Here is a 22,683-nt window from a genome sequence, read left to right on the forward strand (position 1 = left end):
GATTCGTGGACCAATACGAGTGTGTTTTTTTAAAATTGAGAGATTAACAAAGAGATTGTCATCTTTTTAATTTTACTTAGCAAAGGCTTTGCCAAAAACTATCATCTATGATTACATCCTTTCATTTATATAAAGACATGCATAGGACAGACACAATCTCAGAGTAAAAGGTTGGTTTTATAAATGGAAAGAATTTAGTTTACATAAACTGATTTATAGAATTGCCTTATTTTTATCATTTTGTCATGAGCTGGTGGGAATGGATCAGTTCTGGATAGCATGTGGGAACCTCTGAGCAGGACATGTAACCTATGAGGGTCCTTCCAGCTTGGGAGGGCCAGGGTTCTAAACTGTAGCTCCTGAAAATGTCTCTCTGGCCTATCACACTTCCAAATGTGTCTCTTATTCCTAGAAGCACAGTTTGACAGAGCTCAGGAGGTGAGCTGATAATGGTCTCTCCCCACCTAAAGGCAAACAGAGGCAGACAGAACCATCTAGATAGGAGTTTGCTAACCTTTTTTATGTAAAGGGGTGGATAGTAAATATTTTGGGCTATGAAGTCTTTGTTGCAAGTACTCAATTTTATATAATTTTCATGTGTCCCAAAGTATCTTTTTTTGTTTTTTTGAGACAGGGTCTCATTCTGTTACCCAGGCTGGAGTGTAGTGGCACGATCATGGTTCACTGCAGCCTCGACCTCCCCGGGCTCAGGCGATTCTCCTACCTCAGCCTCCAGACTAACTGGGACTACAGGCATGTGCCACCATGCCAGGCTAGTTTTTATATTTTTTGTAAACATGTGGTTTCATCACGTTGCCCAGGCTAGTATCAAACTCCTGGGCTCAAGCTCTCCGCCCACCTCGGCCTCCCAAAGTGTTAGAATTACAGGCATGTAATTCTATGTAATTTGAATTCTAACACTTCAGAATTACAGGCATGTTTGTCATTTACCAAGGGGTTTATATTTGTTATTATAAGAACTTTTTTGATTATTATTGATTGGGGGTCATAACAATTCTGTGATGCAGAAAACATTTTTACAGACAAGCTAGCTGTGGCTTGAGAACATTAGCAGTGCAGCAGGCCACACAGTGAGAGAGTGGCCTCACAGCCTCGAGAATTACAGGTCATTATGCATGGCCTATCATTCTTCTGATTTTTTCAACCATTTGAAAATATAAAAACCACTCTTAGCTCGTTGCTTAGGTGGTGGGCCAGATGTGGCCCATGAACCGTAGTTTGTGGACCCCTGGTCTGGACTGTTCTCACTCTAAGTCTATTGCCAGGTAGCTTTAGGTAAGACACTTCACCACTGTGAACATCAGTCTCCTTACTCCTTATAAAGCAAATTCAGTCTGGACTCAGGACTAGTTGGGAGGTGCCTGCCAGGGGTGGAGTGGGCAGCTGTCTACTTGGCTTCAACCTGGAAAAATCAAGACAACGGACAAATGCCTTTCTGTGATGTGCCAACGTACCTTCTCCTGAGTTCGAAGACGGCTTCCTGGGCTTATAGACTGGAGGTCTTCCCCTCTGCATTTGGGGCAGATCTGATCCTCGCCGTTCCTGGGGAAACATGGACAAAGCCTTGGAGAGAGGCACTACAGCTCCCTGCACCATCCACTCTCCTGACAGCTCCAGAAGCCTCAAGTATCAGCAGGGTGGTGATCATGTACGTCCACAATCCCAGAGCCACAGTTCCTAAATCGCAAAAGTGCCGAGTATCCCACATTTTTTGGTAGTTTGCAGTGAGCTTCCTGGGCTGCCAAACCTGCCCTGACTGCACTGACCGGAAGCTATTATAGCCCTTACTTGCCCCACTTAGTGTGAATATATACATGTTTCATTGCAGAAACATTAATGTGCTTGATTACAGGGCACTGCCGCATTCCCTGCCACAATTACATGATGCCCTGATTTGCTTTTCTAAAAAAAATTCTGAATTACAAAACACATCTGATCTCAGGGGTTTAGGCAAGAGATTGCTGACATGTGACTATATTTGCTCTTCTCATTTGGTCCTCCATTTGGTTTTGGTCTTATATGTTTAGTAATTACAGAGGATCACGGCCTATTAGAACAAGAAACGGCCTCAGAGAACATCTATCCTAGAGGTTCTCAATCAGGAATGGGTGTCAGATTCTAATGGGTAACACCTGGGTACCCGTGGGTTTTTTGTCTGTTTTTGGGGGGTTTTTCTTTTTTTGAGACAGGGTCTTACTCTGTAGCCCAGGCTGGAGTGCAGTGGTGTGATCTCAGCTCACTGCAACCTCTGCCTCCCAGGTTCAAGTGATTCTCATGCCTTAGCCTCCCAAGTAGCTGGGATTACAGGTGCACACCACCACACCCAGCTAATTTTTGTATTTTTAGTAGAGATGAGGTTTCACCTTGTTGGCCAGGCTGGTCTCAAACTCCTGACCTCAAGTGATCCTCCTGCCTCGGCCTGCCAAAGTGCTGGGATTACAGGCATGAGCCACTGCGCCTGGCCAGCAACTGTGTTTTTACAAAGCTCCTGGTGTCTCTGACCTGCTACCGCTACCGAGATAGCCTATTTTACAAGTGAGGGAATGAGGCCCCAGAGGGCATGTGGATTGGTCAAGGTAGAGTGAGTCAGGAGCAGAGCTGAGTAGAAGCTCTTCAGGACTTAGGCCTCAGGCCTCAGCCCTCCAACTTCCAATCAGCTCCCTCCTCTGCCAGGTTTTGGAAGGAGGGAGAGGGGAAACCAGGAGACCCACTACCAGAGCCTGAGCTGAACCCTGACAATCTGCTTGATGGTAAAACCAGTGAACCTCTGCTCCTCCACCTCCTGGCTGGCCTTTCCACGGCCACAGCCTCTCCTCGCTATTCTCACAGCCTCCTCCTTTGTCATCATGTTTGAACTTCTCACTTGCCTGATTCAGCTTTCCCACCTTCTTAAGCTGTAAAACCGCAAACAAAAGGTCATCACATGAGGCAGTTTAAGGGCATATTTGCCAGGAAACTGACCAAAGCTGACCTAATCTATTAGGCCTCAGTGTTCTCATTTGTAAAACAGGATCATAATAGTATCCACCCCTCTAAGTTGTGCTGAGGACCCAAGGGCAGAGCATTTGGCACACAGTAGGTGCATAATTGCTTAAAGAGGGATGTCCACAATAGTACTGATATCATGCCTTTCTGGGTTATTAATATTTTAAATATCATTAAATACACAAATATATATCGATCTCTTTGTCCCCTCCAAAAGGGTTCCCAGCAAACGGTCTGAGGTGATGAGCAATGCTGTGGAAGGAGAGATATTCGTCTAACAGTTTGTCATTCACCAAGAGGTTTATATTTGTTATTATAAGAACTTTTGTGATTATTATTCATTGGGCTTCATTAACAATTCTATGACACAGAAAACAGCTTTACAGACAAGCAAGCTGCGGCTTAGGGACATTAGCAGAGCACCAGACCACACAGTGAGACAGTGGCCTCACAGCCTCGAGGCTCTCCTCGGTGTGGATGGCTTTCCCCTGTGGGAGCTGATGCCTTTCTGTGGCTTCCTCTCCTTCCACCACAGCCAGAGGGGCAGTGTCAGGGAGTGTGAGAAAAGGGTGTGGAAACTGAGGCCCAGAAAGGAAAAGTCACCGCCTGAAGTCACAGGCTCCTCTGCCCCTCACCTCCCATCAGGGGTCCCACCCTGGCACCCACTTTCTGCCCACCCTCCGCTCCTCCATCACCTCACCTCGGGTTCTCAGAGAGACAGCCTGCACAGCAGAGAGCCCTGGGCTCCTTTGGGTCCTGGCAGACGGTGGGAGGGCACCCAAAGGGAAACTCATTCTCATCAGGGGCCGGGCGAGGACTGCTGCCTGAGCTGGAGGCCATCTCAGGGTTCCAGGCTGGCCAGAGGGCCTGTTTAAGTTGCTCCAGGGCAGGGGACCAGCCTTGTGGAGTCCTGGCCTGGGCCTCACTCTCTGGTGAGTAGGAGCTCTGATGACTTTATCTTCTTCTCTCTGGCTTGTGTGGTTCAACGTCACAGCTGAGTCACAGCAGGGATGGAGCAGGAATTACCCTTTGTGGTGATAAAAATCCCCTGGATGGTGACTGAAGGCTTTAGGAGTGTCCAGTCATTTTCTTTTTTTTTAGAGTGAGAAAAAGCAAGAGAGCAAGTCAGAGAAAATGACCCGTGTCACAGACTCTCAGAAAGCACAGTGAGAGTTCCCCTGGCTGAGAATCGCAGGCTGCCGCTGGCTTCCCCCACTTCCCTGGGCACATCGGAGGAGAGGGTCACAGCTGGTCTCTGGTCTGTGTTCCCTGGCACCTCTGAGCAGCCTGGAATTCTCAGTGGGGGTGCTCACCTTCCTGGTGGAAATCCCCAGGGTGTTGGAGACAGGTCCAAAATTTCAAGTTCTAGGCGCTTTTGCTCTGCTCTGTTTGAAGTGTCTGGGTGACCTCAAGGAGAAGTCACTTCCTCACAGTGGGTTCTGATGACTCCATCTGTAAAAAAGAAGTTGCAACAGGTGGCCTCTGGGCTGTAAGATTCTGGGACCTTATCTTGCCTGGGACTGAGGCAACCAGAAGGAGCAGGAAAGCCCTGATGAAATCCAAGGCCTAGGACCACAGACTCCTCAGGGCCCTCCCCGCACCACCCCACTCAAGAAGTCATAGGTGGCTACATGCTCCGGTCAGGTGCCACCACTTTACTGCCTCAAGGAGAACAAAGCGCTAAACAAATGCAAGATCACAGCAGCTGGTCTCAGCATCCAAGTGGGGTGTAGATCCACATTTGCAGGAAAAGTGCACTGTGGAAACGATGGCTCCCGGAATGTGTACTGTGTGCTGGGCAACAGTTTCCCTCCAAATCCTTACAACAACCTGCAAGGAATTCTTCTGCAGCTGTATATAGGGTCAGAGAAGCAAGATGCCTGGTCCAAACGCACACAGCCTCTGGTAGTGGAGTGGGATTCACACCAGGGCTGTGGGGCCCCAAGCTCTGTGTGCTTGGGATGGAGATCAGAGTACCCAGCTCTTGTCTCATCTATCAAATGGAGAAGACAATCCCTACACATCTTTCCATCCTGCTCAGCTGCTACAGAGGTTTTGCAAACTTTCACAGTGGTTTCAGATCATGGGTTTTGAGGTCAGACAGAGCTGAGTTGAAATCCTGGGTCCACTGCTTACTAACTGTGGGCCCTGGGACAAAGTCCTTAACTTCCCTGAAACTCAGATTCTGCATCTGTAAAATGGGACAATAATACCTATTTCACCCAATTGTTGTGATGACTAAATGAGATAGTGGGTCAAAGTGTGGTGTGTAACCCAAGTGAAGTACTTGAATGACATTTGGCTCAGATGGTGACTACAGGCCCTCCAGCTCCTCAGAGAAAAGGATTAAAGTGGTGCATTACGCTTATACTGTGTTTTCACGTCTATCTACTGGAGCCTCAACAGGTGGGCAGGGCAGGTCATCTGACCCGAGATACATTAAACTGCCCACCTGCCCTGGTGTAACACCAGGGCTGCCACAGGCTGGTGGCAAAGACAGCACGGCATCTTACGGCCACAGTGTACATCAGGACCTCCACCCCCATAACAAACGACCTCCAGGCCTGCATCAAGACTATCAGAAGACACTCCCTTTTAACTGTGTACCCCATACCTGCAAGCTTTCCTGCAGCCAGCCCTACCTGTTCCCTCCTTCCCCTGGTTTGGGATAAAACAGGCACCCAAGACTTCTCTCCCCATCTGTGGGTCCGTTCTCTCCCTTCCGGCCTCAATACCACCCTCTCTACCTGCTCATTCCCACGGACATCAAAACGTGCCCAGGCTGCTCTAATAAGGGAAAAATAGTACTACTTTTGGGTACTGTCTTACGTAATTTTACAGACATCATCTCATCTAATTTTCACTCTGTGAAGCAGGTATTGCCATCATCATCCCCACCTTACAGATGAGAAAACTGAGGCACAGAGAGGCTAAGCGACTTGTTCAAGGTCTCACAGCTAGTGAGTGGGGACTCCTGAACCCAGAGCCAGTCCTGTAACCACGCACGCTTTTAAAACACTCTTTATTCTCATCTCCAATTTCTACATCTACTCTCTCCTCACCTAACGGTAGAACTTCTAGAAAAGATTGTCTATACAGGCACTTGGATCTCCAGGGAATCATCTCTCCAAGTGTATACGCATGTCGGGGACGCCAAATGCCCTGGGCCTGCCCCAGTTTCTATCCAACCAGCCCTCCTGCCAGCACCTGACCCGGCTCTCAGCCCTTCCTTCCGGAATCCCTTCCTTTCCCCGGCTTCCCGCATCCTCTGCGGGGAATTCCCCCCGCGTCTCTGGTGGCTCCTTATCCGTCTCCTTGACCCCTTTCTCTTCTACACTGGGCCTCCATCGGCTCCATCCACGAGGAGTCTCTCTGCGCCGCGTGTCCCCATCTCCCACTCGTCCTTTGGGGCGCCCCTGCACCAGACCCCACTCCCATGGGAAGTCTCCGTGGGCCGCCCCATGATGAGGCTGGGCGCCCCGCTCTGTGATTCCTCGCGCCTGCCGGCGCCAGCACAGCCCCCGCCGCCCGGCTCTGCAGGCTGAGCCCCCAGCCAGGTCCGTGAGCCCGCCCGAGGGCGGGAGAGTGTCGCGTCGCCACCTCCACATATCCAGTTGCGAGCGCAGCGCTGGGAGCCAGGCAGCGCCGGTGCCCGCGGAAAGAGGAATGAGCCCCTGCGGGGCCGGGGCGCCCGCGGCTGGGCTGGGGGCAGTGAGTCCGGGGCGGGCTCTGCAGCCGAGGTGCCAGGTCCCCGGCTGCACCCGGGAAGTCCCCGCCTCAGCAAGCGGGAGCTGGAGGGGGAGTTCGGGGCGAGGAAGGGGGCCGGGGAGCCGCCCTGCGGTCCCGGGGCAGGGGTGTAGGGCAGCCAACCTCGGCGCCGCCTCCGCCACCGCCTACCGGCGGCCAGGCCCGGAGCTTCCGGTGGAGTGTGAAGGACGCAGCCGCACAGGCGGAAACCGGGAAGGCAGGGCCGGGGCCCGGGGCTGCCGCTCCCCAGACCGCCGCGGGGCGGGGCGAGCGATCCCCGTGCGGGGAAACTGAGTCTGAGGGCCGGGTCTGCGGCGCCACGGGCACTGTGCGCCCAGTTAACTGACACGCGTGTACGCAGCTCCTCCGCTTGCGGGGCTCCTGGCACCTGGTGCAGCACCTGCGCGTGTTTAGTGCTCAGTAAAATGCCCCCTGAAACAACAAACACAAACCGGGAATTGGAGCCCCCACCCTGGTCCCCTGCCTGCCCAAAATCCGAGTAGTGAGAAGGTGAAGAGGAGTAAAACCGCAGTCTTACCCTTCTTGGATTTCTCCAGAAGATCCTAGCACAGTTCCAGGCTCGCCCAAGCTTATTGGGTTGGAGCAGTCAAGTGATAGTACTTGATAGTACTTGATCAAAATGATAGTACTAAGTGGTTCAAGGCACTGTGCTTTTACAAACTGGATATTTTAAGGAACCGTTTCTGTTTTCGTCTAAACACACACACGGTCGCTAAATCCTTAAGAATATATTAATCAAAATAGTTATGGAACTTAGTGTTGGGGTAGAATTTTAGATTAAAAGCTACACCTTTATTTTTGCGAACTACCAATTTGACAAGGGCTCCTTCTCTGTCAGATGTCTTAACCTTGTAGGACTGATGGTGGAGGGAGGGATGAGGCTGCCCACCTTGTTGGTTTGGTTTGAACAGCTCAAAATCTCTTTATGTGTTAGGGTCCTGTTTTTTTTTTTTTGTGAGATGGAGTTTGGCTCTTGTCACCCAGGCTGGAGTGCAATGGCCCAATCGCGGCTCACTGCAACCTCTGCCTCCCGGGTTCAAGTGATTCTCCTGTTTCAGCCTCCTGAGTAGCTGGGCCCACCACCACGCCTGGCTAATTTTTGTATTTTTAGTAGAGACGGGGGTCTCACCACGTTGGCTAGGCTGATCTCGAACTCCTGGCTTCAGGTGATCCTCCCACCTCGGCCTCCCAAAGTGCTGGGATTACAGGCATGAGCCACCGCGCCTGGCCTAGGGTCCCTTTTTATGTCCTGACTCTCAACTGGATTGTAAGAGCAGGCAACGATCTTTTACTTGTTTTTTAACCTGGCATGCCTGTAAGACTCTCACTTATTGGAGGCAGAGCTGCTGTCCTCCAACTTCCGCTAGACAGGCGGAAGCTGCGGAACACAGGGTACTCTAGTGAAAGGGGGACCTCAGAGGCCCACCTGGGAGGGAGATGCTGCTTGTGGAAAAGCAGAAGATCTCAGGGGCCTCTAAGAGAGAATTTCTGCAATCTATGGGAGGTTGCCCAGATGTAGCCTCTGTGGGGCCTTTCAATTCTACGGGAAAAGGATTCAAAGAGTTAAGTGTCTGAATTAAAAATTGATGGACTCGGCCGGGCGCGATGGCTCACGCCTGTAATCCCAGCACTTTGGGAGGCCGAGGCGGGCGGATCACAAGGTCAGAAAATCGAGACCATCCTGGCTAACACGGTGAAACCCCATCTCTACTAAAAATACAAAAAATTAGCCGGGCGTGGTGGCGGGCACCTGTAGTCCCAGCTACTCGGGAGGCTGAGGCAGGAGAAGGGCATGAACCCGGGAGGCGGAGCTTGCAGTGAGCTGAGATCGCGCCACTGCACTCCACCCTGGGAGAGAGTGCGAGACTCCATCTAGAAAAATAATAATAATAATAAAATAATAAATATATAAATAAATAAATAAATAAATAAAATTGATGGACTCTGAGTCAATTAGTCTGATAGTTTTCCCATCATCAGAAAACATTTATTTATCTTTGACCTTGCCTTTTCCTGGGTGTTGTGAAGTTAGAAATAACATTCCAGCAAAAATTTGGGAAGAAATCTGGGGTTATTTGTTGAAGGGAGTTTCTAAGTCTAGTGATTTTCCCTAACTCAATAGATTTCCAGATTTTAAGAAAAGAAACAAAGCACCTCTGAAGTTATTTGAATTCTAGGCACCAAGCAATCCCTGGGGTTTTTCTAGTTGTTTATGGGACTGGCCACTTTGAAGGCGCAATGGGGATTTCAGTTTCTGATGGAAGTGCCAGTGACACTCATGGTCAGGTGATGTGGTTCAGGGGAAGAGCTTGGCAGATGGATCAGGGACATGCTCTAAGATGCCAGTGATGAGGAAGACATTGATACTAGCCAGCTCACTGCCTCTCTTTGTCATCTGTAGCTACCCATGTGTCCTGTTCTAACAGACTGGTTTTTCTGTGTGGCAATTCTTTCTTTCATGGACTCTGGAAACAAAGACTCTTCCAAAGGTGGGCACACTGCACAAGGGCCTTTTGAAGAAAATTTTCTCAAGGATTTGGGGCCTATAAAAGCCATTCTCTTCTGTCCCACCCACCCCTTCCTCTCTGCCCTAAGCCAGTGTAAGTGAAAAGAGCAGGCAGTCTGACCTCACTCTCTTCATGTGCCACATCCTGTTTTCAGATTAATGAGCTCATTTGCTGGAAATTTACCAAGGGAAATAGTTTAATTTTGGAAAGTACCAAAAACTTATCTATAGTCATTCAGCTTCATTTGGGGGGCTCTTGAAATGGAGGGGCATCACCGGAGGACCTCTGAACGCCCAGGGAGCAGCATGGCAACAGAAATTGAAAGCGAGCCCAGTGAGGCTGAACCTGACTCAGAAAGGAAACAAAATCTTTTGGAGGCCACTCATGTCTACCCAGTTGAATTTTTTTTTTCTAAAAATAACTTTAAAAAGAGAAATAGTTTATCTGGCCAAAGCCTCATATCTGGTGGTCTGACCATGGAGCCATGACTGAGGAACAAGAAAATGAACACAGGGAAGCAGGCAGTGTTTGAGCCTCCGCCCTCTACCTTCTTGTCCATGTATTAATATGTTTGGCTTGTTCTAAGAGGCACGGAAAGGCTTTCAGTCTCCAGTTTTGCCCCAATCCCTTAGCAATCCGACCCTTGACATTGAAGTTGTCTGCCTAACCTAGTAGCCTTTGTGGCTCCTGCAGCCAGGGGGATTCTAGATAATCACAGATTTGCAAGCCATTCTGCATTGGAGATGATGAGATGATGGAGCACAAGTGATGTGCACCCTAGACTTTGCCTCTAAGCATCCAACCACCTCCTGGCCTGCACTGTTTCCCAGAGTAGAGATTTATCATCCATTCTAAGCAGAATGAATGGAACACGTAAGTGAATCCAGCCGGCTAAAGGCAGCCATTTGGGCAGGCTCCTGTTTGTCAACAGCCCTTAAAATGTGGAGCCCAGAATGGTCATCACTCCCTCAACCCCAGTCAGCCCTTTGGTGCCTTCTTCTCATTACCAGCAGCACGCCTTGTCTCTGTCATACGGCTTGTGTTCAGTAAAAACAATTAGTGAACAGCTTTTCTGTTAGCATCATTTTAATCTGCTCTGATAACTTCTGATTCCTGAACCAGGAAATTTAATTAAACAGATGATTACAATCTGTCAGCAACCTATCAGATTAGAAGACCAAATGGTACTGGGTTCTTCAATCCAAATTCAGTATGTCCCTTTGGCACATTACACAGAACTGATATCAACAACAAAACAAAGAAATAAAACATGATCTTATAAAAATGACAGCATAACACGTACTTTTTGCTATGGTTTGATTATTAAAAATGTCCCAAATTTCCTTCTGTTAATCTCCATCTTGGTTCTTATTACACTTATAATAACTAGCATTTTTTAAAACGTGCCTGTTTACAGGTTTTTTTTCTTTCTACCACAGAATTATGAATACATGAAATTGTAGGGAATATATGAAAATGTGTATAGGAATATATGAAATTAGATGAATTAAAACCATGAAAGTAAAGCTGTGTCTGATTTCATTGTTGTTTCCCCTGGCTTGGCATGATGCTAGTTACATAGGAGACATCACTAAATATTTATTCGATAAATGGCTAATATGCAAGACGCTATTAATACAAATTTTTACTTATGGTAACAATAGTTAATGATGATTTCCCCACCATCAGAAAACATTTATTAAGTATCTTCAACCTGGCCTTTTCCTGTGTGTTGTGAAGTTAGAAATAGCATTCTAGCAAAAATTTGGAAAGAAATCTGGGGTTGTTTGTTGAAGGGAGTTTCTATGTCCAGTGATTTTCTCTATCCCAAGAGATTTCCAGATTTTAAGAAAAGAAACAAAGAACCTCTGAAGTTATTTGAATTGTAGGCACCAAGCAGTCCCTGGGGTTTTACTAATTGGTTATGCACTTTGAAGGCGCAATGGGGATTTCAGTTTCTGATGGAAGTACCAATGACACTCGTGGTCAGGTAATGTGGTTCAGGGGAAGAGCTTAGCAGATGGACCCTTTGATAGGGACATGCTCTAAGATGCCAATGATGAGGAAGACATTGACACTAGCCAGCCTACTGCCTTTCTTTGCCATCTCTGGCTACCTATGCGTCCTGTTCTAAAAGACTGGTTTTGCTGTGTGACAATTCCTTCTTTCATGGACTCTGGAAACAAAGACACTCCTAAAGGTGGACAGGCTGCCCCAGGGCCTTTTTCTGGGCTACGGAATTATTGCTCTTTCTTCACACTCACCTTTGGGAGGCTTGGGTTCCCTGGCCACTGGCTAGTACAGCACAAGAATAACGCAGTGTTCGAACTCAACAGCTGTTAACATCTGGCTGAGGAAGGGTACAGTATGGAGGTTCCCATCTCACTCTATCTTGAGGACTCAGCCTGAGAGAGAAAAATCAAGGAATGGGGAAAGCTGTTACTCAGAAATCAGAAGATTTGCTTTGATGTTGGAGGACTGTGGCGGAAAGTTCCTCCCATCCTTGAACCTTATTTTTCTTACCTGCAAAGTGGGAGAATGACTTCAGGGGAATCCTTCAGCATGAACCATTTAATTCTTTAAACTTTAATCATTCAAGCCCTGGTCCTGGGGAAGGGGCACATTCTCCCATCTGTTGAGGGGCTGTTCTCCCCACCTGTACTTGGGGTGATACCAGGAACCCCTATAACGGGTGCTGGAAGCTTCCACTAGAGGCATGGTCTTTTTGGACTCCAAACATTTTGTGCGTGTTTTTTTTTTTAAGGGAAGCTATGTGAAAAACCTCCTCTGATGGATTTCTTTCAGAGCTCAAGCCAGGCAAATTCCCAGCACAAGCCAAGGCTTGGGAGCAAGAATATGTAGCAGGAGTAAGAGGCTAAGAACCAGGGTGCAGCCCTCACTCTCTCAAAGAATGCACAAGCTGGGGGTCGGGAGGGTTGTGAAAGTGGAGTTGATGTTTGCTCATCTCTTCTGAACTCCTTGTCTTACAAAAGGGGAAATGGGGGCCCAGAGAGAGAAATGAACTTGCACAGTCAGTCCAAGGTCCAGAAGCCTCTTCCTCTGTATTCTGATGCCCTATTGTCTCAAGACATCTTAGTAATAACTCTGTCCTTTTATTCCTGCATTCGTTTCTCCTTGGATATGTCTCCACAAGACTGAGTTTCCTGAGGGCCAAGAAGCAGGGCACAGACATCTCTGTAGGCTCCTTTGTGCCTAGCCTGCATCTTGTACACAGTGGGGGCCCAGTAATGATATATTAAGAGGGACTTCTTTGCCGTCATAAGAGGATTCTGGGATACTAGGAAATATTAACCCTACCTTTCACACCTGTGGGTTACCCAGATGTATTTAACAAATATGTGTTTAGCTTCTACCATTAGCCTTTTTGCAATTTTTTTTTTTTTTTTTTTTGAGATAGAGTCTCACTCCTTTATCCAGGCTGGAGTGCAATGTTGTGATCATGGCTCACTGTAGCCTCCACCTCCTGGGCTCAAGTGATCCTCCCACCACACCCTCCCAAGCAACTGGGACTACAGGCATGCACCACCACGCCTGGCTAATTAAAAACAAAATTTTTTTTTTTTTTTTTAGAAACAGGGTCTCACTATGTTACCCAGGCTGGTCTCAAACTCCTGGGCTTTAGCGATCCTCCTGCTTTGGCCTCCCAAAGTGCTGGGATTATAGGCATGAGCCTACAATCTTTTTGTAAATTTAAAAAATAATTCTAGCATATATATCTAGCAACACTTTCTGGAGATCATTGTCTTAATCATTTCAGATGTGCACTTGTAACATTTTAAAATGCAAAATCAAATAGATAAGAAAAGCCATTCTGTCTAACTAACTGCCATCCTTGGTTACTATCTTCTGTAACCAGTGCCCAGCTGCACAGCCAGAGAGCTGTGGGTAGGGCCCATGGCTCTCTCTGGCCCCTGTGATTGCTGAAACTGGAACTGCTTGGGGAGCCCTGGGGCCCTGGCACCAGCTCCTGCTCAGTCCTGCTTCTCCTTTCACAGGGAACATGTCTACACACCAGCTCTCCTGAGCAGTCTTGGAACCCCTCCAAGGACAGCCCTGGACACTGGCCAAGGGGGAGGGTGACCCTGGGAAGGACGTATCTATCAGGAAGCAGAGACTGTGGCAGGCAGGCATACACACGCACATGCTCGCAGGATGGCTGGCTTATCCAAGATTTCAAAAGAAGTTGGAAATCTGGATTTTTATATGAAATGACTTGATATTTAGAACACCCTATAAGCCAAAAAATAAACCCAAACCAAATGAGCATCCCTATGAACTGTGTCTGTGGGCCACTATTTGTGACCTCTGGTAGAGCCTGGCACTCCATAAACACAACAAAAGCAGATGTGTGAACGTGCCCACATGTAACTCACCCGGGCTGTTCACATTGTTCATCCAGATGTGGACCCTGCACACACATAATAGAGACCTTCATTGGACATTGACACACACATAGTATCTCCCGGGATGTGGTTTTAATATTTGCACTTTCCACCTAAGGAGACTGAACGTCAGAAAGATCTCTAAGATCATGTCAAAATCTAGGCTGCCTGACCACAAAGCCAGTGTTCTGAACCGCTGCACAAACCACCACCCAGATGCCTGCACTCTGAATTAAAATTGCCTGTTACTTTGCATCCTTCTCTAAACTAAGCTTTATGAATTTAGAGACTGTGTTTCATTTGCTGGTGCATCCCATCACCTGGCACTATGCCCAGTGGAGCACAGAAGGTGCTCAATACGTACTGGTGGGATTGTATCCACAGGCTCATACAAACGTGTACAGACAGGGCACATGTAAACCCACATAGCCCCACCATGCTGAAGAACACACGCACACTGACTTTCCCACATGCACACCGCCCACCTCCATCTCCCACCCGCCAGGGCATTGGACCCTAAGCTGGGGCAGCCCAAGTTTCCCCTGCCAGCCCCCTGCCAGCCTTGCCCAAAGCCTTCAGAAATAGTTTCCTGGAAATCTCGAGGCGGCTGTGGTGTTCTTTTTCCTAACTCAGGAGACAACTCAGCAGTTTTGTTTTTCAAAGTCTGAGACTCATAAACCTGGAATCCTTTCTTCATTTTTTCCACCAGAATTTTCCTTGGCCTGTTGCCTTCCCCCAGGGCCTTGGCTAGGAGGTTACACTCGGAGCGCCCTCTGCCGGGCACTGTCCTCCCAACCTTGTGGGCAGTTGCAGATGGGACCTGCCCCAGGCTGCTTTACAGATGGGAACCTAAGTCAGATGGTGGTAGTGAGGAGCGGTTAGAGGATACTGGCCCATTGCAAGTGTGTGCCAGTGTTATTACCAGTAAGGGGTCTTTTGTGATTTTTTTTTACGTTTTTGAAAATAAAAGAATAAATAGCTTCAAGAGCTCAGATGAAGGCCCTCTGCTCTCCCAAGGGCCTCTGTGTGGGGCAGATGACAGAGGTTTGGGAAAATCACCTCATTCAACTTTATTCTTGGGTCTCCATCACATTTAATAAGTGAGGGAATGGAGACACAGAGAGATTTTGGGGGAAGAGGTGCGAGGAATATTTATTGAATGGCTGCTATGTGCAAGGTATACTTACAAATCTCTGTCATTTCATCTTGGCAAGTAAACCTGTAGGGTAGTTGCTTTTGTTTCCATTTTACAGATTAAGACATAGAGGCTCAGTGAGGTCTCTCAAGGTCAGAAAGGGAAGGGGAAGAGCTAGGATTTGAATCCAAATCTTCTTTTTCTTGGCTTCGTAGCCTCCTGGATTTTTTCCATTTGGCTGCAGGTCTGAGTTCAGTGGGGCCCAGGGTGGAGCCTTTGTAGCTGGACTCATCAGAGGCCAGGGTTCCTTGGCCCGGCTGCCCAGAAAGGCAAGCCTTTCTCCTTGTATGCTACCAGAGAGCAATCTTTGGGGGACACAGTCTTTGGGGGACACAGGGGAATGGGTCAAGCAGCCCCACCAGGACTCAGAGCTGGGAATAGGCTCCTGGGACTGGCAGCTGTGCCAAGGCCCCTTAACTAACAGTAAAAAACAGGATCAAATGCCTTTATCAACCAAACGCATGAGAGGCTCCAAAGGGCAGGGTTTTTTCTGGGAAAGAAAGCAGGTCCTGAAAGGTTTTTGTTTTGTTTTTCTTCTTAATGGGACCCTACATTTCACCAAGAGTTAGTCACTACCCTCCCTAATCCATCCTCCATCCTGCAGCGCTGTCCAGAAACTTTCAAAATGTCTCAGTTCCTGCAGGAAAAAATCCAAACTCTTTATCTTGTTCGTTTTTGGTCTGGCTTGGCCTTATCTTCCACTTGTCTCATATAAGCAAACTGCTTAAGGGTCTCTGTCTGTGCCTCCCTTGAGTCCCACTGCTGGGTGTTTGCTTACATTACTTCTCCTCTCAGAAATAACTTCATTTCAGTGTATCTAAACCTTAGTCATTCTTCCCCAGACCCAGCTCAGAGGCCATCTTCTCCATGGAGCCTTCTCCACTGCATGCAGCAGAAATGAACCTGCCTTGTACTTGTCTTATGGGCACATGTTGTAGTTCCCCTAATAGACTGAATCCCTTAAGAAACAGTGTTGGATTCATCTTGGATTCTCCTATATGGGTATGAGTGTGTGTGTGTGTGTGTGTGTGTGTGTGTGTGTATGCATGCACATAATAATGTCAATGGTAGTTTGAGAAGGGGAAACATGGTGAGCTTTGTCTCATGATAGCATATACCAGCCACCCAAGAAATCTTAACAATGAGATATGGGCACCATTTTAGACAAACAAGACAAAGGAGAGGTGGCTCTGCTCAGATCAGCCTCAATTCCTAAAGTTGGTGTGGGCAAAGAACGCTGTTCCCATGGACTAGAAGCAGGCCATGCACAAGGAAGCTGATGTGAAAGGCCTCTTAGTTTTGTCCAGTGGGGGAGGGTGACAAACTGAACACATTGCTGGATTCCTACGGTGGCAGAAGGAGTGAACGATGGGATACAGTGCGGTGCAATGAACGTGGAATGGTGAAAGGTCTTTAGAGACTGGGGGAGTGGCCGAGCACAGTGGCTCACACTTGTAATCCCAGCACTTTGGGAGGCCAAAACGGGTGGATCACTTGAGGTCAGGAGTTCAAGACCAGCCTGGCCAACATGGTGAAACCCCATCTCTACTAAAAATACAAAAATTATCCTGGCATGGTGGTGCACGCCTGTAATCCCAGCTACTCAGGATGCTGAGGCATAAGAATCGCTTGAACCTGGGAGGTGAAGGTTGCAGTGAGCCAAGATCATGCCATTGCACTCTAGCCTGGGTGACAGAGCAAGACTTCTTCTCAAAAATAAAAAGAGAGAGATTGGGGGAATGTCTAAAAAGCCCATGGACATGCCCATGAAAGAGTCCGAGTCTGCTTTAAAGCCCTTGAAAGCCATCTTATGGTAGTACTGGTCAAGTAAGCTCTTCTGCTCCCCTTTCTTCTACCTTTCCTCCCTACCAATCCCTCTAGCGCTGGAGAGGTCAGAAGTCACAGCTTGCACAGCAATGTGAATATACTCAACACTACTGAACTGTGCACTTGGGAGTAGTTAAGATGGTAAATTTTATGTTACGCATTTTAAATTTATTACAATCTTAAAGAAAGAAGCAGCCACACTAAGCAGCCTTAGTAAGCTGAGAAGGAAAGTCCAGGGAAAGAAGCAGCTGCCCGTGACACTATTCCCAGCTATAGGGGTCCCAAACCTGCAGCAAGCCCCGTTTGGGACAGAAGATTGTATTTTAAATCAAGTTGAGAATTTTGCTTTTGTATAGGACTGAACATCAAATTTATGAATAGAGTTGTTTGGTGACTGAAGTGATCATAGGACTTTTTAGTTCCTAAGAGTGATCACAACAGTCATAAGATGCTTGAGTTTTCCTTAAAGGATAGAGAAAGGACATCTCTCCCTTCCCTTTGAATAAATCTTTATAGGGAGCTGGAAGGCAAAATAAAGTTGACTTATGAGTATGCACAGGGAGTCTTATTTACTTAATTTAGCAATTATATTTGCTTTTGTAAAATGGGATCTCTCCTTCCATTATATTTTTCTAATTGGTGTTGTTTGCCTCTATCACATCTTCCAAAGCAACTAAAAGCTTGGGCTTACCTCAGATGAAGGCACTTAACCATTACCTGAAAAATCAGCTGTGCTTCAGGCTTTAAACCCTTAACTGCTCGGTATTCTCATGTTCACAGGTTGAGGGACTCAGTATTAATGTGCCTTTGTTGCAAGTTCTTGTAAACAAAGACAGTAAAATTATGGTTCTGATGTTCTATTAATTGTCATAGACTTTAATTTATACCTACCAAGTGTCAGGTCTTGTGCTTAGGATACAGAGAAGAACAAGATACAGCCCCTGTCCGCCAGGAGCTCACAGTGGGATAGAAGGCCATAAGAAATCAATGAGAAGGCTGTGGGTGGCAGGAGCTCCAGCACAGATGTGTTTCCAGAGAAGGACTTACAGGGGCTTGTCCTGAGTGTACCCTTGATGCTGGCACTATGTCTGGCCCATGATAAGCTTCCTGTCCCAGGCCATGTGCTTCCAGGAAGTTATCCTTGCTTAATTCCATATCTACTCCGATTGCTTCTTTACTTTATCATCTCGGCACTTTGCAATTCAGCCTTGTGTTCATTTACCCTGGTGCTGCAAATATAGGGAACACACATAATGCACAGGATACTGACACGCTGTGTATCTCAGGGCACTCAGAAGAGCTGAAGCTATGATTTGAATCCATAAAGTTTGACATCTGCTTCCCATTCATAGGCAGTTATTACAAAGTGGCAATCACTGCCTTTGTGATGATCATAAGCATTTTTCATGTTCCTACCTAGTCTTTAAAATTATTCTTTTTAGAGGCTGCATAATATTTCATGGAATATGCATTCTGTCATTTACATGTAATTATGAGTAATAATTACAATTTCCCCCTTTTGAACTATTAATTTATATGTCAGGTTTTTTATATCACACAAAGTACTTCAATAAATTACAGTGCATTGCTTTATATACCATAATTCTAGATTCATAGTAATTCTAGGCTAATTCCTACTTGATATCTCCACAAGGATGTCTAAAAGGCTTCTTAAACATAACAAAGCCCTGACAGAAATCCTTCTTCTCTTCTGTATTAGCTTGTGAGCGCTGGGTAACAAAGTGCCACAAACTGGGTGGCTTGAAACAACAGAGATGTATTCTCACACGGGGCTGGAGGTTAGAAGTCTGAAAGCAGTTTCGGCAGGGTTGGTTTCTTCTGGCCGGCTCTGAGGGCGGACCCGTCCCGTGCCTCTCTCCTGGCTTCAGGTGACAGCAGTGGTTCTTTGCCTTCCTTGGTTTGTACATGCATCACTCCAATTTCTACCTCTGTCTGCATGCGACCGTCCTCTCCCAGTGTCTGCATCTTCACATGAGGTTTTCTCTGCGTATCCCTGTGTCTACATTTCCCTCTTCTCATAAGGATACCTGTCATTTTAGATTAAGAGCCACCTATTCCAGTGTGACTTCATCTTACCTTAGCTAATTACACATGCAACAAACTTATTTCCAAATCAGGTCCTACTCTGAGGTACTGTAGATTTGAATTTCAACATATCTTTTTGAGTGACATAGTGTTCAACCCATAACATCTTCTTTCCTTGTTTTCCTAAATGTGTACCTTCTCCTGTCTTCTCCAGCTGTGTAAATGGCATCTGCAGCAGTGCAAGCCAGGAATCCGTGAGTTATCCTTGACTCCTCTGCATTCATTACCCCACCCTGATTCCTTCAGCAAATCCTCTCAGCACCACTTCCAAAACTATCCTGAATTCATCCCTGTCTCTTCATCTCCTTTTCTTCCTTTCTAGTTGAAGCTACTGTTACCTGTCACATGACAATGGCACCAGCTCCTCACTGGTCTCCCCTGACTCTGTTCTCATCTACAACCTGGTCTCATGCCCTTTTGCTTAATACTCTCAACTGCATAGAATCCAAACATCTCACCAGTTCTTACAAAATCCCAGTGATCTCGCCCCTCTCACTTCTCTGACCTCATTGTCCATCACTTGCTTTCTTCGATCCAGCCACGTCAGCCTTCTCGCTGTTCCCTGGACCCCTGGGTCTTTACACGCACCAGCCTGGACCTTCATGTGGTTGTTCCTTCTTGTCAAGAAAATCTCAGCTTAAATGCCACCTTATTTAGTGATATTTGATAGACCTTCCCTAACCATGCAATCTAGAGCAGCCACTGAGTCATTCTATATCATAGAACTTTTAAAAAATTCTCTGCAGAGGCTAGGCGCGACGGCTGACACCTGTAATCCCATCACTTTGGGAAGCTAAGGCAGGCGGATCACTTGAGGTTGAGAGTTTGAGACCAGCCTGGGCAACATGGTGAAACCCCGTCTCTACTAAAAGAAGAAAAATTAGCTGGGCATGGTGGTGCGCACCTGTAGTCCCAGCTACTCAGGTGGCCGAGGCAGGAGAATTACTTGAACCTGGGAGGCGGAGATTGCAGTAAGCCAAGATCACACCACTGCACTCCAGCCTGGGCAACAGAGTGAGACTCTATCTCAAAAAGAAAAAAAAAATTCCTCTGCAGAGAATTTAGTAAATATATTATTTTCCCTCTTTAAGTGGGTATTTATTGTCTTTTTCCTCAATTATAACATAATCTCCAGGAGAGCAGGGACTTTGTTTATCTTGATTACACCATCTAGAACTGTGCCTGGCATGCAGGAGGCACTCAATAAATATTTATTAAATGAATAATTAATCTTCCACAGAAGATCTTTGTGTACCAACTATTTTTTTTTCCTTTTGGGAATTTATATAAATCATTCAACAGGAGAAGGATTACTGGATCAAGAAATATAAACATATTTTGGCTCCTGAAATGCATTGTCGAATTGCTTTGCAGACAGGTAAGATCAGTTTTCATTTGTTGGGCAAACTTTCAAATCCCAAGTGCCAAGACAGTGATTTCTGGTATGTGGGAGAGGGGGGAGGGGAAGGGAGAAAGGAAGGAGGGAGGTGGCGGAGGGCAGGCATAGGCCGAATCAGAGCTGCTGTCCCTGGTGGGTCAATGGAACTAGAAGCAGCAGCAGTAGTAATCAACCAAGCAGGCCCACCCTCCACAGTCTCAAAGGCCCACGCAGGGCAGGAAAGATCTGCTGTATGAACTTGGGTCTGGCCACAGGAGCCAGAGTGAGCAGAAAAGCTGACAGGAGCACCTGCTCTTCGGCTTGCTGTTGAAATCCTGAAGGCTGGGTCAGGGGCCAATGAGCAAGTGGGAGTGAGGACACAAAGTGAGGCTTGGATCTGGTACTGAAGGCTCCTTTGCAGAGGCTGTTTCTGGGTTGCAGCTACTCTGCTTAGGACACGGGGTCTGGAATATTAAGTTACACAAGGACCTCTGTCCATAAACCTCCAGGAACACAGAGGCCTCTTCATGTAGTTCTGCTGCTGCCAGGCCCATTCAGCAGCATGCTGGCCCTGTATTCCTTTGCTTCCTGCTCGGCCACTAGAGCAATGGCATAATTTTTAAAAAGTGAAATAACATGAATAACATTTGCTAGGAACATTACAAAAAAGGTGAAGTTAAAAAAAATCCCTAAGAACAAATACACAGAAGCTGAGAATAAATTAATCAGACTAAGGTACCAGTTGAGTAATCCTTATCCAAAATGCTTGGAACCAGAAGTGTTTCAGATTTCAGATTTTTGTCAGATTTTGGAATATTTGCATATACATACAATAAGATATCTTGGGGATGGGACCATGTCTAAATACAAAATTCATTTATGTTTCATGTATACCTTATATACATCCCCTAAAGGTAATTTTATACAATGTTTTAAACAATGTTTTACATGAAACAAAGTTTGTGTTAAGTACTTATGTGTGGAATTTTTCATTTGTGGTGTCATGTTGGTACTCAAAAAGTTTCAAATTTTGAAGCATTTCAGATTTTGGATTTTCAGATTTGGGATGCTCAACCTGTAATTATAAAACGATGCTAATTAGAAGAAAAAAAGAAAAATTATTAAAACTGTACAAAAGTTAACAGGATGACCCATCCCAGACCTATAGAATAAGAACCTGCACTTTCACAAGCTCTTAAACAACACTTCTGAAACTTTAACATGCCTATAATTTTCCTGGATTTTTTTTTTTTTTTTTTTTTTTTTGAGATGGAGTCTCACTCTGTCACCCAGGCTGGAGTGCAGAGGCGCAATCTTGGCTCACTGCAAGCTTCACCTCCCGGGTTCACGCCATTCTCCTGCCTCAGCCTCCCGAGTAGCTGGGACTCTAGGCACCCGCCACCACGCCCGGCTATTTTTTTGTATTTTTAGTAGAGACGGGGTTTCACCGAGTTAGCAAGAATGGACTCGATCTCCTGACCTCGTGATCCACCTGCCTCGGCCTCCCAAAGTGCTGGGATTACAGGCGTGAGCCACCGCGCCGGGCCTGGATATCTTATTAAAATATAGATCTCCGAGCTCTGCTCCCAAGATTTTCTGTTTCAGTAGGTCTGGGGTGGGGTCTGGGAATCTGCATTCCTGACAAATTCCCAGGCGGCCAGGGACCACACTTTGCATAGCGTTGTTCTAAGGCTGACAGTCCTGAGGACCAAAAGAGGAAGGCAAATGGGAAAATTCGAGGCACTGGAGGAGGTTGTTTTTTAAGATAGTGGTCTTTTCCCAATTTTTAAAAAAGCACACCAGGCAGTCTCTGTCTATGGTATCTTAGCACAAAGATGCTTTTTGTTTTTAATGCTATGTTTATATTTGTGCAAGATTCTACATTTTAAAATTTCTCTCACTTGTTTGATCTTATTTCTTCCTTGCAACAAATCTGTAAATTGGGTTGGGGGAAATTCTTTCATTATTTTTAAAAGATAGAACTGAGGCCTAGAGAGTTAAGACAGCTGGAAATCACACTCCAGCTGACTGCCACAGATTGTGGGCTCCTGAGTTGGCACTGAGGTGTTTTTCCTAATCATTATAACCCATTAGGGCTGATAATGTTACTTCCGCTTTCTAGATGGGCAAATTGAGACTTGATGAGGTTCAGGAACTCTCCCAAGGCCACAAGTCAGGGCAGCTCCTCTGTTTCATGGTTCAATGTCTTACTTCTTCACTGTATCACTTCCCCATACTAACTCATCCTTTCTCTCTCTGTCTGTCAGTCACACACACACAACATAGCCAAACCAATGAGCCATTTTAATTTCGACACCCAGCATTTATTTAATGAACAGACCACAGTTTGGCCTTTTGCCTTTAGAGGTGAAAGGAGGAGGCAAGAAGAGGATGAATGACGACCAGCCTTGCCCCAAGGCCCCAACAGACTCAGGAAACCTTTCTGCCTTCTCCTCCAACTCTAAGCATATCTCCTTTCCCTTCCTCTTCCTC

The 22,683-nt window shown here is 46.6% G+C and overlaps 1 protein-coding gene across 3 annotated transcripts in view; it reads right to left on the reverse strand.

Annotated features, from left to right (window-relative positions):
- TRAF1 (TNF receptor associated factor 1) overlaps window positions 1-22,683 on the reverse strand; it is a 48,351-nt gene that overhangs the window by 18,290 nt on the left and 7,378 nt on the right. The window contains exons 2-5 of one of the 3 annotated variants that reach the window (XM_063697010.1): window positions 11,546-11,686; window positions 4,320-4,458; window positions 3,707-4,095; window positions 1,476-1,563 (exon numbers count right to left, since the gene is read on the reverse strand). In XM_063697010.1, coding sequence (XP_063553080.1) covers window positions 1,476-1,563; window positions 3,707-3,846 — 228 coding nt within the window. In that variant the 5' untranslated portion in view covers window positions 3,847-4,095; window positions 4,320-4,458; window positions 11,546-11,686. Of the gene's footprint in view, window positions 1-1,475; window positions 1,564-3,706; window positions 4,096-4,319; window positions 6,976-11,545; window positions 11,687-22,683 lie in introns of those variants that run through there. The other 2 variants (XM_063697011.1, XM_019034148.4) reach the window with 2 other exon arrangements.

The sequence above is a fragment of the Gorilla gorilla genome, chromosome 13, assembly GCF_029281585.2.
Source record: "Gorilla gorilla gorilla isolate KB3781 chromosome 13, NHGRI_mGorGor1-v2.1_pri, whole genome shotgun sequence".
NCBI classification, from domain to species: domain Eukaryota; kingdom Metazoa; phylum Chordata; class Mammalia; order Primates; family Hominidae; genus Gorilla; species Gorilla gorilla.